General features: G+C 33.4%; 3 protein-coding genes and 1 pseudogene across 3 annotated transcripts; 1 reads left to right on the forward strand and 3 right to left on the reverse strand.

Annotated features, from left to right (window-relative positions):
* Positions 1-603: 603 nt before the first annotated feature.
* LOC123715226 lies at positions 604-4,778 on the reverse strand (annotated as a pseudogene).
* Positions 4,779-5,757: 979 nt separating this feature from the next.
* LOC123715001 (DNA replication factor Cdt1) lies at positions 5,758-8,426 on the forward strand. The gene is made up of 3 exons (XM_045669760.1): positions 5,758-6,444; positions 6,595-6,724; positions 6,857-8,426. Exons 1-3 carry the CDS (start codon positions 5,918-5,920, stop codon positions 8,018-8,020), a joined length of 1,821 nt encoding a protein of 606 aa, XP_045525716.1. The 5' UTR covers positions 5,758-5,917; the 3' UTR covers positions 8,021-8,426.
* On the reverse strand, positions 8,410-11,482 carry LOC123715002 (pyrimidodiazepine synthase-like). The gene is made up of 5 exons (XM_045669761.1): positions 11,190-11,482; positions 10,795-10,962; positions 10,048-10,205; positions 9,098-9,340; positions 8,410-8,570 (listed from the first exon to the last, which is right to left on the reverse strand). The coding sequence occupies exons 1-5, from the start codon at positions 11,353-11,355 to the stop codon at positions 8,442-8,444; spliced, it is 864 nt and encodes a 287-aa protein (XP_045525717.1). The 5' UTR covers positions 11,356-11,482; the 3' UTR covers positions 8,410-8,441.
* Positions 11,483-13,707: 2,225 nt separating this feature from the next.
* On the reverse strand, positions 13,708-18,171 carry LOC123715003 (pyrimidodiazepine synthase-like). Its single transcript, XM_045669762.1, has 5 exons — positions 18,066-18,171; positions 17,381-17,548; positions 16,414-16,571; positions 15,135-15,377; positions 13,708-14,440 (listed from the first exon to the last, which is right to left on the reverse strand). The coding sequence occupies exons 1-5, from the start codon at positions 18,154-18,156 to the stop codon at positions 14,312-14,314; spliced, it is 789 nt and encodes a 262-aa protein (XP_045525718.1). The 5' UTR covers positions 18,157-18,171; the 3' UTR covers positions 13,708-14,311.
* Positions 18,172-18,583: the final 412 nt, after the last annotated feature.

The following is an 18,583-nucleotide window of genomic DNA, read 5'->3' on the forward strand; positions in this document are numbered from 1 at the left end:
AAAACGCTTTCATTTTACAACTTTATGACAAGTAATGTGTATCGTATGCTTTATAATATTTATTTTAGCAAGATTACGCTTTATTCTTCAATATTATGACTTATTTATTAACAGTGCAAGTGACAATTACAGTTTGTTTCATAGAGAAATAATATATACTGGGAATAGAGAGCCGTCTTACAGCTTTTTACAGTATACCGTAATCTACACGTCATTGTGAACATACAACGCCATCTCTTATCGATATCGAAAACTAACTATATGTATATGTGTACCAACAAATAGCTATGCACTATAAAAGGTAGAGAATTAGGTACAAGTCCTACAATGTTATAGTTTATGTAGGAATATATTCTATAATATAGACCATAGTAGTACTTGTACCCAGTTCTTACCAGTTTAATCAATATCGAAGTTCGAGAGTATAGTGAGTCATATTGGTTGTATTACAATATTTGTAACTGCTTTACTTCAATACCCATAAACTGACAAAAATATTTATTTAATGATACAAGTAATTAAATAAAAGACCTTTAACAAAAACGAAATATTTATTTCTTAAAATGTTTGTGTTTCTTAAAATATTCTTGGGCGAAAGATTTCATTTCATCATCACCAGAGTAGGTCAATTTTCCACATAATATTCGGTTGATTGACCTGCACCAAGTGTATATTAAGACATTGTGTCATTTCTTTAAAAAAAAATTTGAGATCATCTTTATGTGTCATTCGAAGGGAAATTACACAATTATGTCAGTGTACATTTTTATATTATTTTTGGGACAAAATTTTCCATAGCATTCCTTCAATCATTTTAATTTTTCTTTTTTTGATGGTACACCCAGTTCAACGTTTAGCTATAAATTTGACACTATTTAAAAGTTAGAGTGCTTTTTGCCACAGGCCCTTTAAAGATTTTCCATTTGGCACATGAAGAAAGCTACAATTCAGAGAATCAAACAAATTGTCGATTATAAGGAAGAACGGAATTATTTGTCCGCATGCCTGCGGTAGTACTACTCGGGCTGCCAAATGCTCAGTCGCAACAGCTACGCTGTGGCTGAAAATTTGCGCCGCTGTTTTGACGCGCATTTTTTATTTTTGCTATATTAACATGTTCCTCTGTTAATATCTCAAAAAAAATGAGGCATCGGAGTTCTCCAAATGATTTATCGACAGCATACAGTAGTTCAATGTATTCCCAATTAATGAGTTTCTGTTTTTGGTCTTCGAAGTCAATATAAACCAAATCTTTGGTAAGAAGGTTATTCCTCAGCCCTATTAATAAATGTGGAACATCATAAATGGGAATAATTTTTCGTTTCACCAAACTTCTTTGAAGTGAACTTTGGTCTCCTTTCCTTTTCTGAGATAAATTTCGGCCACAAGCTCATTAATGACACTCACATTTACTGTGCTCTGGTCACACACAATACATAAAACGGTCAAGCCAGTTGCTTGCATGTTTTTGATAACTTCCTGTATTATTACTTTCAATTCATTTTTGTTCAGGTTACTGTTTAAATAATAAGCAACAGGTTGTTTGTACCTTTTTTTAATGCCATTCACCATGAAAACCAATGCATGGCTTGCAAATACTTGTTTGCCGTGAGTTGAGAATCCTTTTAAGTGTGACATCTCGTCAAAGATTAACGTGCACAGTTTATCTTCGCGAGGCAAATCATCCACAACTTTTTTAAATTTTTCATACCTGTAACTACTTTTTGAAAAGTAGTGTTCGCATCCAGTTTTTCGGCTTTTGCAATCCGCCCCTTAATGAATGACCACTTTTTCGCAGTCTGTAGATTTCTCTTCTTAAGTTACAAATTTGTTTTTGGTAAATGCTATACCTATTTACTGTCAATTTCGACGGCGCCGCTCTTTCCGAAGCTGTAACAGAAAAATATAATTAAATTAATTAAATAAAATCAGCCAATTGCAAGTCCAACTCGCGCAATAAGGGTGCTGTATGTATACAGCTAAAAAAATAATGTGTATGGTATGGGAGCCCCCTTGAATAAATATTTACTGATGGCTAAAAAAATATTTAAGGGGGCTCCCATACAATAGACATGATGACCCTCCTACAAGGGGGTTGCTACAGCCTGCGAAAAAAGCTCTTCACTGGCACTCTCCCAAGGCACGACTCTGTGTGCCAGCCTTCCTACCGCAAGTCGAAGTCACAACTAGCTGGAAGGCGTATAGCCAGCATACTATATGATTAACTTAACGCATTATTCCTTAATCGAACTCAACTGTTCCATCTCACAATAAAGTCTGAAATGTGATATCACCAACCTTTTGAAGATCTTTTCTTGCAATAATAATCATAGTCCAGCATTATAGCAGCATATTCTGAATGGCTTTTTGATGATCTTTTCATGTTGTGCTTAATATTCTGTCGAGTGGTTGCAGCAGAAGTAGATGCTGAGCCACAGGCAACTGAAATGATGTCAGATATATCGATTAATTATTTTAATAAAAATAAAGTGTTATGTGTGTGTTTGTACGATATAACCCTCAACTTCTTATACAAAACCGTAAGAGAATATGATACTTTTGAAAAACAGGTATGTTATGAAAGTATTGCTGTCGCAATGACCTCTATAGCTAAACAAACACGTAGCGAAAGGGGCAGTTGCACTTCGGCATGTTTTTACCTACAGAAAATGGACAAAATCGAGGATTTGTATTCCCAATACGAATCCTATCCTCCAATATATAGTTAGATTTACAATTTTGTTTGATTTTTAACAATCTGTTCTGCCTTCCTTATCCAGACGCTACCAGCCACCTGTTTTCCAGGCATTCATCGAGGGGACATGCTTGTTTGAGGTCTCTACATAAGAACTCGTCTATGTCTACAGTAGCAGTCACTTGTCTCTAGTACTCATTCAAAAAGCTATATTGTTATTAGGGGATATGGATGACTTATTGATATCGTCAATGGTGCAGCTGGTGGTATCTTTGTCCTGGTATATGTTCATAAGTGTTATAATATTATGTTCAGAACAACCTGAGATTAAGAAAGAGGAACCAATGTCAATACAGAAACTATTAAATTAATTGTTATTGCTGATTCATAGAGAAATCCAGTAACATACACAAAAAAAGAAATACAGGCAAATTATAAATCTCTTTTTTTGTAGTCCCTTAAAAACTAAATTATTTTAATTACCTATGTCTAATTGGGTGTTCAGTTCCATTTCCTGACGGACCATTTCACTAGGGTAAGGAAGTTTTCCATGAAAGCCTGAAATAAGTTAAACAATTTACCACTAAAATGTAATGTCATTTATAAGACATTAAGTAACTCACAATAGTTAACCTTTTCATGAAGGAATAAGTAAGACAATGAAAATTCAATTGCTATTGACAATATATAGGTTTCTCAACCATCCAAGGGTTAAGTAAATTAATTAATATTTCAATTACTTACCATTGAAATGAAGAGATGGAATGGCTAAAGCATTTAATCGGTTATTACAATTACGATCACTGTTGGTGAAATGAACATCACAAACTTTTTTCTTTTTGAAAATCTCTTCATTAGTCAATTCAAAATCACCAGTAAGATTAAACCAAGAATTCAATTGCTGACGGAATCTTATAGGGTTTGGAAATTAATTAAGGCTGGCATCTGAAATAAGATAAAATGCATATGTCAATATGTTGATAAAGTTTTAAGATTCAACATTAAAACATGAAATAATATGTTTTATAGTGGCTTTGTGTACTGAAAAAATTAAATTAAATTTCTGCTGTTACTGAGATGGATAAGACCATGCAATTTCTTAATTTAAATAATTTGTTCTGTTAATATGTATTTAAACAATACATTCATAAACATAAGCACTCATGCCTGTAATCCCTTACGGAATAGGATGGTACATTGCTCTATTACAACGAGTTTGCATAAGATGTATATCTATGTTAAATTTACTTCCAGGTATTTTCGTTACTTTGTCTGTTAGTTTATTATATAATAGTCCTATAAATTAAGCGCTTTTAGGCAAGGAAAGGTCCCGGAAAGATAGGTTATTTTTGTTTCTGGAATGGATTATGTGATTCCAAATCCATAGAATAGTCCGAAGTTTTTGCACATCTAAATGAGCCCTTTGGGGTGGCGGATCACTATAAGAGGCATATAGATCTAGGAATTAACTATAATAATCTGAATAGTAGACATGCCTTAATTACCTATGTCTGCATGCAATCATATTTCGTAAAGCTAGTAAGACTGTCTCCTGCAAGCAGATAATATATGGATCTCCACTTTCCGTGGTATTTCTATCGCTTAGTTTACACTTCTATACTTTCTATTACAGTAAATGCATCGCTTACCACTAGGTGAACAACTAAACACACATCGTTTAGGCATTGTGACCGAAATCACAAAAATACCACGAAATAGCGTCCTTTCGAAGTCTTAAAACACCAATTTACACTGTACAACCGAGTGCAGAATCCCGACAGTATGCCAGAGAAACTAAAAGCTCGACTCGACGTGCTTACTAGAATATCTGACAATACAGAAAACAGGATAAAATACAAAATGAACTACAGCAAAATGGTAACGCAACAAGCAGGAGTCAGTTTGTAATTTGAATTTTTTTTTGACAATTTTGCCGTTGGGAGTTGGCATTCAAATACCTGATATAACATTATTTTTCATGCGAAAATTTTAGATTAGAGAAATATTTTGAAAATTGAATTATTTATTTACTTAATCTGCCTCTAAATATGCGTAAAAGTAGTTTTTGAACGTTTGAAATGGTAATCACGTTTTTTATTAAAGCGGCATCCCTTGAGCACAGTAGAATCTAAGAAATCGTCTATAGAGGGCGATACCATCGAAAAAAAAAACACGTTGTATGAGATTATTCTCCCCCCCCGCGCAGTTTGTTTGGCGCAGACTATCAAATAACTTCAGTCTGTAATTTTTTTTCAATCGTCAAGATTCTTGACTGTATCCACCTCATCGATTTTGATAGTCAGACTATATTGGCCTATTTGGGATAAATAAGCCTGGGCCTGAGAACTCAATTCAGATAAACATGGAGAATACACAACAACGTCTTAAGTCATTTTGACCAAAGATTCTTTGGTTTCCTAGGCTGTTACCTGTATAATAAATTAAATGAAAAAATTAACATTTACCCACTATCGAAATATGAAGGTAAAAAAATGGTTACTAATTGGCTGAAGACGTTGAGTTATGATGAAACAGAATATTTAATAACTGTTACTCTGTAACACACCCACTCGCCCACACATACAACACACACGCACGCGCACACACACACACGCGCGCACACACACACGCAGACACAAACACACACCAAAGATTATTATTATTATTATATTATTACCTTCACTTGTAAAAATACGTTACATCCAAAAAAAGTTATTATGTTCTTATTGCTTATCTTTTCTTATTCTCTTATCAATCCAAAAATACCGAAAGATGGTTTATAAAACGGATTGACTATCGATCCATCGATCGGTTATTGAATAGTAGTTTATGAGAAATCGATTGTAATATCAATCTCTGGTAGATTGGTGTTGAGTATAGATAGCGGCCGATAGTAAGATCACGTTGAACGCAGGCTACGACAAAGGTGACAACATTATTACTATGATCACAGTTCGCACTTCGCAGTTTACTTCCTCTATGGTTATAGCTCTGGTATTTACCTAAATCTGTAGTATACCACTATCTAATCTGTGTGGTTGATGGCTTTATCTGTCATTAATTTTTTTAAAAAGTGCTTTCGTTTAGATTCATTGTAATAAGTGTTAACGGATTTGGAGGGAAAACGGCTTACAGGATACAATTGTAGCTTGAATTTTTACTCTATTTTACAAGTGAGGAACTTTTCTTATGGTTCCACTTTACAATACTTTTTAATACAACATGTCACAAACTACTTTGACCAAATTTTATAATACTAGAAAAAGACCAGCAGCCGACGAGATAGTAAGTTCTAAAAACAAAGTACCTCACATCGATCGTAAATTAGAGATAAGCAAAACCGCCAAGCGAGTAATTCCCAGAGGGAATTGTGAAGCAATTAAAGCAATAGTTAAAACGGTTACGGTCGCAGACACCTCAAGCCAACTTTCGAACACACCCCAAGACAATGGTATCGAAGCTTCTATCAATAAGGTTGGAGAAAAGGAGGGAAATAGTACCGTCTTTTCGAAAAAGAATAATTGTGCAAATGCGGCTAGAAATAATGCAAGCAAAGCAGACTTGGTTACTTCAGCTCGTAAAGAGTTAAGCTTGGGTGACATAAGAAAAAAATTGGCTAGTAGTTCTAGGTTAGCTGAACTGAAATCATCAGCAGACCGAATAACCAAGGGAATACAAGAACTGAAAGACAAAACTGTGAAGAAGAACCTTAAGGAATTTAGTTCAATTGATGTAGCTTTACCACAGAGGTATGATTTTTTATTTCGAGAAAAATCTGAACATTTAACAGCAAATGCTATACAATATTTTATAGATTAAGTTTTATTCATCATGATTTTATAATGTTTATTAATGAATAGATTTTTAATGTTATTGTTAAAATATTTGCCTGTTTTCAGCCCTTCAAAGAGAAATCAAATTCAAAAGGACTTTTTATCACCAAAGAAAGATGATGCTAATATTTCAACTGAAAGACCTCTTATGTCCCCTAGAAAAGTGTTTGTTAGTCCAGTTAAGAGTCCAACAAAAGTGAGTAATATGTGAACCATTTCATTTAGTGCAGTTTAGTCTATGTTTATGTTAGAACTATATCTGTTAATAATAAATTATGTACAATTTTTTATATGTATATAATGAAAGATTTTATATTCCTCTTTTTAGGTGCCTGCCTACTTAAGACATGCATCTTTGCTATCCTCATCATCTGGGCCTCTGCCTTTACCGCACCACTACAGGTTTCTTGCTGAGCATTTTCGTGGTATGGAAACTGTTGTTGCTTTACTTTACAACAGGAATGAAACAATAACATTTGCTAAATTAAAACCCTCTATACAAGAAATGTTGAAACGGACATTTTCAGAGAAACACTTGGCTCAAATTAAATATTTAGTGCCAGATTTCTATAATTTTGAAATCCAAAAAATAAGGAGCTTTAACTCTTCTTCTAATAGGGATGCGTATGAATTAGTTATATCACCCAATTTTCCAACTGACATTAAAGTTATGAATCCTAGTGTTTTGTTAGAGAGACGGAGATACTTCTATGACACATTGCTTAAAGAGGTTAAGAAGCATCACTCTCAATATTTGTCCACTCTCGACCCTCCTATTGATATTCCTGATAAAAATTTAGTCCGCTGGCATCCAGAATTTGAAATTGAAAAAATACCAGAAATTGAGGGTGCTAAATTGCCAGAAATGCCAAATGTTGATAAGATGTCATCAGCACAGGATGTGCTAGCTAAGGCAAGAGAACTTTTCAAATGCAACACGAAGATGGGACGAGCTTTGGAAAAGCTTGCACAAGCTAAAGCTAGAGGACTTACTGAACAAGAAAAAGAAGTGACTGGCTTAAAAGACACAAATCACAGTGCAACACAAACTAGTCAACCATCCACCAGCAATGTTACCCTCATAAATCCAGCATTACGTAACTTACCAGCATCTTTGCTGGAAAAGGTAAAAGCAAAACAAGCTGCAAAGGCTCTTGAAACAATGACAAGGTCAACAGAAACTGAACAGAAATATGTGATTTACACTCGCTTGCCTGACCTGGCCAGGACGTTGAGAAACATATTTGTTACCGAGAGAAAAAATGTTCTAGCGCTGAATATCATACTTTCTAAACTTGATAGTAGCTTTAAATCTCATGTATCATCGACAGATCTACAACGAGATATAAAAATTTTGACAGAAACTGTACCAAAGTGGGTTCAATTGCATGAGATTAGAAATACATCATACTTAAAGCTGGACAAAATAACTGACCTAAAGCTAGTTGTGGCTAAGTTAGAAGCACAAGCTGCTAAATACAAAAGAGACTAATTTCAAGACTGATCTTTTGTAAGCAGTTTTAGTACAAAGTGTATTAAAAACCTATTTATATTGTTAAATTATGTTCTTACATAGATATTTACTTTGGTGTGTTAGTGTTAATTAGTTAAGTCTACTTTTGACATGAAATCAGATTTTCTTATGACATTTTTGGCTGTATGCATTTCCAAACTTCTCAATGATTATTGACATAGTTTTTCTATTGAAAGTATTAAACATTGCCTATAATTCAATTTCAACCAAAGCTGTTACTTTTTTATTACTTTTTTTCGTTACTAACATAAATACTAATTATGAAAGTTTGATCAAATCTTTGAAGACCAATATTTGTGTTGATTTCAATATAACTACCTCAGGACATGTAAAATAAAATATTCCAATAAATATTTTTAATTTAATGCAATTTGTAAAATCATTTATTTAACAGTTCATAATCGGGTGCCCCAGTTTTATAACTTTCAAAGAACTTCTTATATATATCATTTGATATAATGTACTCTTTTATGACTGGATCTTTTTGCATGTTCCTTATGTATTGCACCTGAAAGTAAATATTAAGTTACAAATAATTTTACATAGGTCTAGTGTCCGGCAAACAAGTTAGCCAGTGTTATGAAATAACAATTGGAATTATTAAGTGTTTTCCTACTTAAACATCACGTAAAATATGGCTCAATTACGTGCTGACACTAATCATAAGTTATTTTTAAGTTGCAAATTTTTTTATACAATTTTTTTTGCTACCAACACTAATAGAACAACCTAATTTGTGTGGTGGTTTTCAGTGTGGATGATAATAAATAAATAATTATAAAAGAAATGACTTTAATTTAAAAAAATCTCGGCATTTATAAACCTACCCTAAAAATAAATCATCAAATAGAATTAAGTGTATAAACTCAGTAATGAGAAGATTGCCTTGCAATGGAATCACGAAGTATTTCAATGGGGAAATTAGTTTTTGGTTTGATGTAAAACTCGTTAACTATTTTATTTACAATATATGAGAATACTGCACCTTATTCTTCCTAGTCTTAAAACTTTTATGAATCTATGAAAGCTACCTACCAATGATGGATATTTTTTATCGTCTATAGCTATTCTAGAATCAAATTCAATAGCAACTGGAACCCTCTCAAACCAGGGCCAAATCATATAGTCAGCATAGCCCGGCTCGGCACCGTCCAAGAACGTGGTGCGCCGTTGATTTAATTCATCTTCTATGAATTGCAATACAGCGTCATAATTCTTAATTGTGTCCTCGTTTATTGCATCTGGGGCTCGGAATACTTTGAAGAAGAATGTATGCATCTAAAAATATTAGTAGGTATGTTAAGACAGTGGTATTGTCTGAAAAAGTTAAGTATTACCAATATGAATTTTGGCAGACAGTTTTTTTTAATGGAATCTCGCTGTTGGCCTTAAGGGCCTTTACAGCTCAGCTCGGGCTGTTTTGGCGAGCGTAGCTCGGCCAGATTGGAAAGAGGTATTATATATTCAGCTAGTTGGTAATATTCTATTCATATTACAATTTCGAAGATTATCTACATAATATTTATGTCCTAAGATTAGTTAATAATTGCACCTGACAATTAAATTCATCTATCTGCAATTTTAACTCATGTTTGCAAATTAATAAATACAAGGTCACAAGGAAATTGCAAGTGTAACAATGTTGATGTCAGTAAAATTTTACTCATTACAGCACGTTTGACCGCATTAATTGCTCCGCGTATACAATAATAATGATGAATTTTAGTTTATTGATTTAATTTAAGTTTCCGATAAGCATATTATTTAAAAAATAATTAAAAACCACATATACAATCATTAAAATATGATTTATATATTTGTTTATGCGTTTTAAAGTTTGCGTGACCACATTATCAGTTTTATGTCTTGCTTTTTATTCTCATTACTCGTGAGATCACGATGTCCTGATACTATGAAATTATTGTATCTGTGTAAATACGAATTATGTCTTAAGCCCGACTTATTGCCAAAGTTGTTATACTTACAGGACTTATCATTTCTACAAGAATTTTGTCTTTTGCCCTTTTAACAGGATCTTTGGGAAGCAGTGGGCGCTGCGAAAACACTTCGTCTACGTATTCGCTTACAATTAAACTCTCTGTTATACAGACGCCATCAGCTATTTCCAATGCTGGCACCTTTCCTGTAACAATCTAACTTTACGATTTGTCTGCGTTATTGAGTAATTTACGTAAAACACAGAATTACGTCAACAAGTAAAACATATTAAAAAAATCACTAACGAAATTAAATTGCGTATTATTCTGATATGAATTTATTTCTGATGAGATAAAAAGTGCATAAGGTGAATACATAGGTGCATACGGGCCATATTCCAACATTCACGAAATAATTCGTTTGGGTCAGAACTATGGCTACTGATCTACCTTGAAATAATATAGTTAGTCAACTGGAATGCACTTTACATAATCAAGTTTTCACAGTATCCAAGAATTAGGCCAAACAGTTATTTCGTTTAGATTCTTATCTGAATAAAATCTGATCACCTACTTGCCTGCAAATCACTGAATAATTCTGCCCAGCCGCTGTCGCCATTGCCAATTAGGTCGGGTTGACTTTTACCATTATAATGAGAGATAATGAAATATAATATTTTAAACAAAGAAGAAATCCCAACAAAGGATTTTAGTAAAAGTGCCGGTGTTAGCAAAAATGCAACATTTTTGTGGGGCGGTCAAGAAGATTAGTTTTAGAATAATAAATTACTGTACCCAAAGGACTTTTGCTCTTTAGCCACTCCGGTTTGTTAACAAGATCAATGTTTACAATTTCGTATTCAACATTCTTAGCTATAAGGGCGAGAACGGACCTCTGTGCGTAAGGGCAGTACCTCATGTTATATAAACGAAGTTTGCCATTCCATTTTGGAAGAGGATCTCCTGAAAATTAAACAAAATAGTTATTCTTTAGTGGATATTAATTATACACAAATCTCTCATTAGACATCATAATGTTATAAAAATACTAGATAAGTAACTACTTATTACTGTAGCACCTATTTATAATTACACATAATTAACTATCTGAACTTGTTATTGTGTAAATTCAATTATTATCTATGGTTATTTTCAAAATACATAAAATTATTAAGTTAAAAACAACAAACCTGTTTTCAAATGTTTTGTGTTGAAATCCACGGATTTCTTGATAGCAGACGCCATATTTCTGTAAGTATACGGCAACACAGATTGGAGGATACTGCTAACTGGCGCTAACACCCTATACGAGGTTATAATTATATGCATAGCGAAACTTAACGTACTGGTTATCATATTAAAAACTTGTTTTATGAGTTCAAAAGTTTCTCTTGTCAATGCGATAAGATAATTAAATAATTCTTTGTATTTGTTGACAATTAACAAAATTTCATTATCATTTAAAGATATAAAAATAGCTTGCTTGTATGTGACACAATTATAACGTCTTGAATAGAAAAATAACAAGGTTAGGTACGCAGCATGTTGACCTTGGCATAATAATGTGGAATCGATAAACGCGGGCGATTCAAATCGCAATTATATTTTCAATTGTACGATATCTTTTACAAATCTGTATACGATATACTTATCTATGTAACTTTATCTGTAGCATTTTCAAAATGTGTATTTTTATCATACCATAGACATTTTTAATTTGTCCTTATAAAGTACTATCCGTGCAGAGTCAGGTAAATAGAATAGATACCGGTTTGCCTAGTATTACATTATTGATCATATTTAAAAAACAATGATCGACTGGCTGGATATGAGGTATTTTTAAATATAGTATTTTCTAGGAGTATGAAAGTGTGAAGGCGGTGAACTGACATAAGTTTTTCGAAGTAATCCCGTTCCTCTCTACACATCGTCGAATTCGATGGAATCAATGAGAAAAACAGGCCCTATGGCATTCTATGGCATTTTCGTACGCATTACGCATCTTCAGGGCTCGTAAAGCGAATACCTAAAATTTTATCTTTAGTTCTTAGGAATAAATGAAAGTCGCAAGGCGCCAGATCAGGACTGTATATTGTATATTCAACAGTCCGTTTTGTGAACTGCGCTGAAGCATTGTCGTGGTGAAGGAGGATCCTGCTTCGAGGGCGCTGCTGTCGATTTTTTTCTAAGACAACAGGAAAACAGTCATTGACATACCAGACTGCAGTAACTGTCCTTCCAACTTCTAGCACAACTGTCGCAAAATGACCTTTCCGCCCAAAGAATGAAGCAATCATCGTTTTTTCCTTGACTTCTTCCTTTCTTTACCTTAATTGGCCGATCCCCGAAAGGAAACACCCACTGAGCTGATTGTCTTTTGCTTTCGGGTACAAAGCTTCCTGACGCCTAAATATTCGTGTAATATTTTTTGAACTTGACTCATACCAATGCCTAGGCTTGCCCGTATCTACTGAAAGGTCACTCTCTTATCTTCCTCTATCATGGGTCGCACATCACTGATTTTATCCTCGGTAATCCCTGTTAAAGGATTACACGCGTGAGGGATCTCAATGATGATCCGCGTCAGGCGCTATGTCCACGCTTACACTCGTTAAACCAATTGTAAATAGTGGCAGGAGATTGGGCTTCATTAGGAAATGCTAATCGCACCCTATCATAGCTTTGTTGTTGAGTAAGTCATAATAAATCATTGACTGACAATTTTCTTTTCACGTGTATCTAGAGTTTTAGATTTGCCGCCAATTCACAAAAACAAATGATAAACGAATGCAATGTACATTAGGTAATGTAGTGTACATTAGGTTATCAGAGTTTTAAAATTTAAATAAAAAAAAAGTTTTCATTAGCAATTTTTCTTACTGGCCAGTTTTAAACATTTTCAGTGTTACCCACGTTCGGCTCAGACCAAATCTTCACTTCAGCAGTTGTAAGCCGATCAGTTTAGTTACTTAGCTAAATCTGTCTTTAGTATTTAAGACAATCTTTGAATATCTCATTTTATGTTTCTCCGTAACAGGTTGATGAAAATTTAAGACAATTTGCTCGAATGGTGAAGGACAACATCGTGAGGTAACCGACTTGCCTTAGCCCCAAAATGTCGATAGCGTGTGTCCGGCTAAGGAAGCTAATCACCTAGTAGATTTACAGAAATCTGAGCCAGACCTAATAATCTTGTGGCGCCACTGTTTTTTTTTAAAATTGCAGTAACTGCTGACTGTAGATATCTAATGACTGAAACGTTTTGAAAATCGCGATGCCTACATCGACCTTTATGACTTATATTTTTATAACTTCGGAGGGCAATGCCTACGAGCTCTAAAGGTACTAGTCACCGTAGCCTATGGACACCTATTTTGGTGGATCCGTTGCTGGCCTTTCAGGAGTAAGCTCTCTTTTTAATTGGACGTATAGATAGAACTTTTGCTGGAAGGCTTTATATGCTGCTGTAGGTGACCCACCTAGAATGAAAAAATATCTATGTTGTTAAAATTATATTCGTACTGGTATTAAGATAATGCGCATGCGATTGAGGTTTACGTAGTATATCTGGGGTGTTATATATACAAGATATAAGCACCACATTATCCGCACATCTCATAATTTATACGTACTTGGAGGGAAATGCGGCGGATAGTCTATGTCGCTATGTATCAAGTGACGTCATTTGATTTATCGCCGTATGCAAGGTAATTTTGCAAGTGCAACTTCAGTGCTGTAACTTTTGCATTAATAAAGATATTTAATGATTATTTAAATGAAACTATGTATGAGATACAATTTAGACAATATATTTCACGATATTAGAACGCTTTTATATATCACTATTAACAAAATTTAATTTTAGAATTTATTAATTTACTATCCTTTTTGGTTTTATTCCACTCCGAAGTTTCTGCGACACAAAACGTGTCATGGCCTCCGAGAACGTTGAAACGAGAAACTTCTAGCGCTTCCTACCAATTGCTGGCTTTTAGTTGCAGCAGGTCCTCCACCCTGTCGATCCAGTGGTACCTGTCATGGCTTCCTGGTCTTTGACCACTAGGCTTAAGCATGCTTCCTTCACTACTCGATCTTGGCCCTTGCGCTCAAGCTGCATCAGCCGACGTAGGCGATGGGCCTTATATTTACTTATAATGTTGGCTTTATAGACGTTAGGCAAAGTTATTTTGGCTTCACTATAATAAATTATTATTAAAGATTTATTAATGAATCCATACAAAACTGTTTACATTTTTTAGTATAGGTATTAGTTGTGTCACATACAATAAATTTTATTATAAAATATCAAAAATCATTTATTTAACAGTTCATGATCGGGTGCTCCAGTTTTGTAGCCTTCAAGGAACTTCTTATATATATCATTTGATACTATGTACTCTTTAACAACAGGATCTTTTTGCATGTTCCTTATGTATTGCACCTGAAAGTAAGCACTAAGCTACAAATATTTTTACATAGGTCTAATGTCTAAATAAGTTAGCCAGTGTTACGAATTAACAATAGGAATTGATAAGTGTTTTTCTACTTAAAGATCACGCAAAATGCGAGTTACGTGCTGAGCTTTTAAGCTGAGCTATTAAGCTGATAAATTTTTATGTGCATAATTGTTTTCAGTATGGTTCATAATCAGTACATAATTATAAAAATAGACTTCAATAAAAAAAATATCGGTAACAATTTCCTAAACCTACCCTAACGATATACCTTTTGAATGGAATTAAATATATAAAATGTATGAGAAAATTACAATAAAAACACAAAGTATTTCGAAGGGTAAATAATTTTTTGTTTTGGTGTAAAATTCGGTGTAAATTATTTTATATAATGTGGCCCACGGGACGCCCAAAAAGGACAGTCATCGCAGCCCATAGACATCCATTTTTAGCGAGTGCATTGCCGGCCTTTGAGCAGTACAATCTAACGTTGGATAGTTGGAGGTTGTATCTCTCAGGCAAGACTCCCGCCGGGAGTCGATTCTATAGTTCGCTAGTTCGCAAAAGAAAGTGTCTTATGAAGCGGACTGTGGAAAATATTGAATTGATAGATTGATATCAGAATACTGTACCTTTTTCTCCCTAGTCCTAAAACTTTATAAATCCATGAAAACTACCTACCAATGATGGATATTTCATGTCGTCTATAGCTATTCTAGAATCAAATTCAATAGCTGCTGGAACCCTCTCAAACCAGGGCCAAATCATAAAGTCAGCATAGCCCGGCTCGGCACCGTCTAAGAACGTGGTGCGCCGTATCTTCAATTCATCTTCAATGAATTGCAATACAGCAATATAATGTTTAATCGTGTCCTCGTTTATTGTATCTGGGGCTCGGAATATTTTGAAGAGGAATGCATCCATCTAAAAATATAAGTAGGTATGTAAGGCGTATCGTCAGACAAATTTAACTATTATGTAGTATATATGGTAAACTCATATGAATTTTGGCAGGCAGAGTTTTAAATAGGTATTGTCTTTAGCGAGACCGTAATAATCTAAAAAAGGCATATCAATTCAAAAAATTACATGCTCCATGGTTATTTCATATTAGCATCTCGAAGATTATCTAGATAATAGTTATGACATAAGACAAATTATTAAATTCAAGGTCACAAGAAAATTGCATTGATCCGCATATAATTAAACACCATATCGCACCGTGATTTCGAAACCGTTATTAAACAAAAGGACTAAATTTTACAGGAAAGAATTTGCGATTTTTGAATCATTATTTCTCTTTATCTTTATCAAAAAATAAATAACTTCAGAGATATTTTTGAGATTATTTGTTAAAAAGTCGGCTTCGTTTTAAGGTGTGCAGTTATATAATTTATTATTTTCTATGATTACATTTTTATAGGAATTTTAAATTTTATAGTAACACTTGAAATCATTAATTTTTCAATTATGTAAAGTTTGTTTAAAAACAATGTTACTATATTCTAAATCGAATTCTAGATATTATTTTTTTAAATTCAACTATAAATGTTATTCCTCTAGCACTAATGTCGTATAAAAATAATCTGTGACAGAACTAAAAAACACACTTTATAAAATATATATAAATATTACACTTTTTTGATAAAATTTTAAGTCAATTCCGTAAATGCTAGGTTACATCTTGTGTAGTAACGGTTTCGTTAATAACTTTGGTTTTAATTTCATTTTAGTAACGTTTAAATTTAGCGCCGTCTACTAAAATACTGGGAAATTAAATAGACAATCATGTCAAATTCCTTCTGTAGATTTTCACATTGATAACTATATTTAGTAAAAATTTCGCTTAGTAACGGTTTCGAAATAAAGATGCGATTTAGTATCAGTATTCAATAATTGTATCTACGTAAATACGAATTATGTTTTAAGCCCGACAAATTTTCAAAGTTGTTATACTTACAGGACTTATCATTTCTACAAGAATTTTGTCTTTTGCCCTTTTAACAGGATCTTTGGGAAGCAGTGGGCGCTGCGAAAACACTTCGTCTACGTATTCGCTTACAATTAAACTCTCTGTTATACAGACGCCATCAGCTATTTCCAATGCTGGCACCTTTCCTGTAACAATCTAACTTATCAACCAATGTCTTCGTATGCGTGAGCATCAAAGAGGGTTGCAAAATGTGTTTCATGCCAACGATTTGTCTGCGTAATTTACGTAAAACACAAAATTACGTCAACGAGTAAAACATATTAAAAGAATCACTAACGAAATTATATTGCAAATTATTCCGATATAAATTTATTTCTGAAAAGATAAAAAGTGCAAAAGGTGAATTTTAATTAACGTATGTAAATACAGGTCATATTCCAAAACAAACAATATCTTTATATTTATTATTATCCATATATTTTTACTTTACGCTTATGTCTTTTATTTTGGTTTGTAAAGTTTTTTTAAATATGAATCTTCTGGAGTTTTAAGGTAAGAGTACGCACTATTTTTGGATTTTACCTGACTCTTTTTTAGTCTCTTCTCTCTTCTGTCTTTTCCTATATAGGTGCATCTTACAAGACTTGTCGCTGGCAAATGATAAATTGAGCACCACTTCAATGTGTTGTATATGTAGCAGTAAAGTAGTTAAATCAGAAAGTTAATTAAATCTATAGGCAGTTAATTAAATGTCCACTACTAAAACTAAAACTGACCACCTACTTGCCACTAAATCACTGAACACATCTGCCCAGCCGCTGACGTCATTGCCAATTAGGCCGGGTTTACCTTTATCATTATAACGAGAGATAATGAAATATAATATGTACAGACGCAAATTTAAATAAAGAACCAATTTAATGAAATCCTTATTGGAAACAAAGGATTTACGGGCGGTTAAGAAGATTAGATTTAGAATAATAAATTACTGTACCCAAAGGACTTTTGCTCTTTAGCCACTCCGGTTTGTTAACAATATCAATGTTAACAATTTCGTATTCAACATTCTTAGCAATAAGGGCGAGAACGGACCTCTGTGCGTAAGGGCAGTACCTCATGTTATATAAACGAAGTTTGCCATTCCATTTTGGAAGAGGATCTCCTGAAAATTATACAAAATAGTAATTCTTTAGTAGACATTAATTATAAATAAATCTCTAATTAGAGATCATACTGTTGGTAATTAATACAAAAATACATACGGAACTGTTTAAAAAATAAAAAATTTCCTAATTGGTCTAGGCGCTTTTAGTAATTGGGGAACATACATACAAAATAACAACAAAATTTTAAACTTTTTTAACGTAATTCTTATAAGATATAATGGAAAATATAATTTCCTTGAAAGCATATATATTGTCTGAAAATAAATATATGTAATTTAATGATTCAGCTCAAATAATTTGCGACCGCTGATATTTATTATTAAGCAAATTAAGCTAAATACTTTATTAGATAAGATTACAATGGTATAAAAATACTAGATCAGCTACTACTTATTACTGTAGCACCTATATATAATTATACATAATTAACTATCTGAACTTGTTGTGTAAATTCAATTATTATCTATGCTTATTTTCAAAATTCATAAAATTATTAAGTTAAAAACAACAAACCTGTTTTTAAATGTTTCGTGTTAAAATCCACAGATTTCTTGATAGCAGACGCCATATTTCTGTAACAACTGTACGGCAACACAGCTTGCATGATAATGCTATGTCAGCAGTAACCTCGTATGGGGTGATAGCAGCAGTTAGCACTGCTAACTGGTGCTGGAAGTTATAATTGTATGCAAAGTGAAACTTAACGTACTGGTTAAAAGTGCTAATTGGTGGACGATCGTTGAACGCGGGCGACTTAAATCGTAATTATATTTTCAATTGTATGATATCTTTTACAAATCTGTATACAATATGCTTCTCTACGTAACAAATACTGCAGTTGCTAAATGCTGCAGTTGACTGCAGCATTTAAAAAATGTATAGTATAATTAACAGAGAAAATAAAATGACAGAGTGACAGCACACTTGTTTTTATTGACTGCATCTTCCAAAAAAATAAATTAAGTTATGGCTGGCTTGGCTTAAATAGACTCCAAGTGGCTGGCTTGCGCTTGGCAGGCATGGCGGTCGGT

The sequence above is a fragment of the Pieris brassicae genome, chromosome 10 (genome assembly GCF_905147105.1).
Source record: "Pieris brassicae chromosome 10, ilPieBrab1.1, whole genome shotgun sequence".
NCBI classification, from domain to species: domain Eukaryota; kingdom Metazoa; phylum Arthropoda; class Insecta; order Lepidoptera; family Pieridae; genus Pieris; species Pieris brassicae.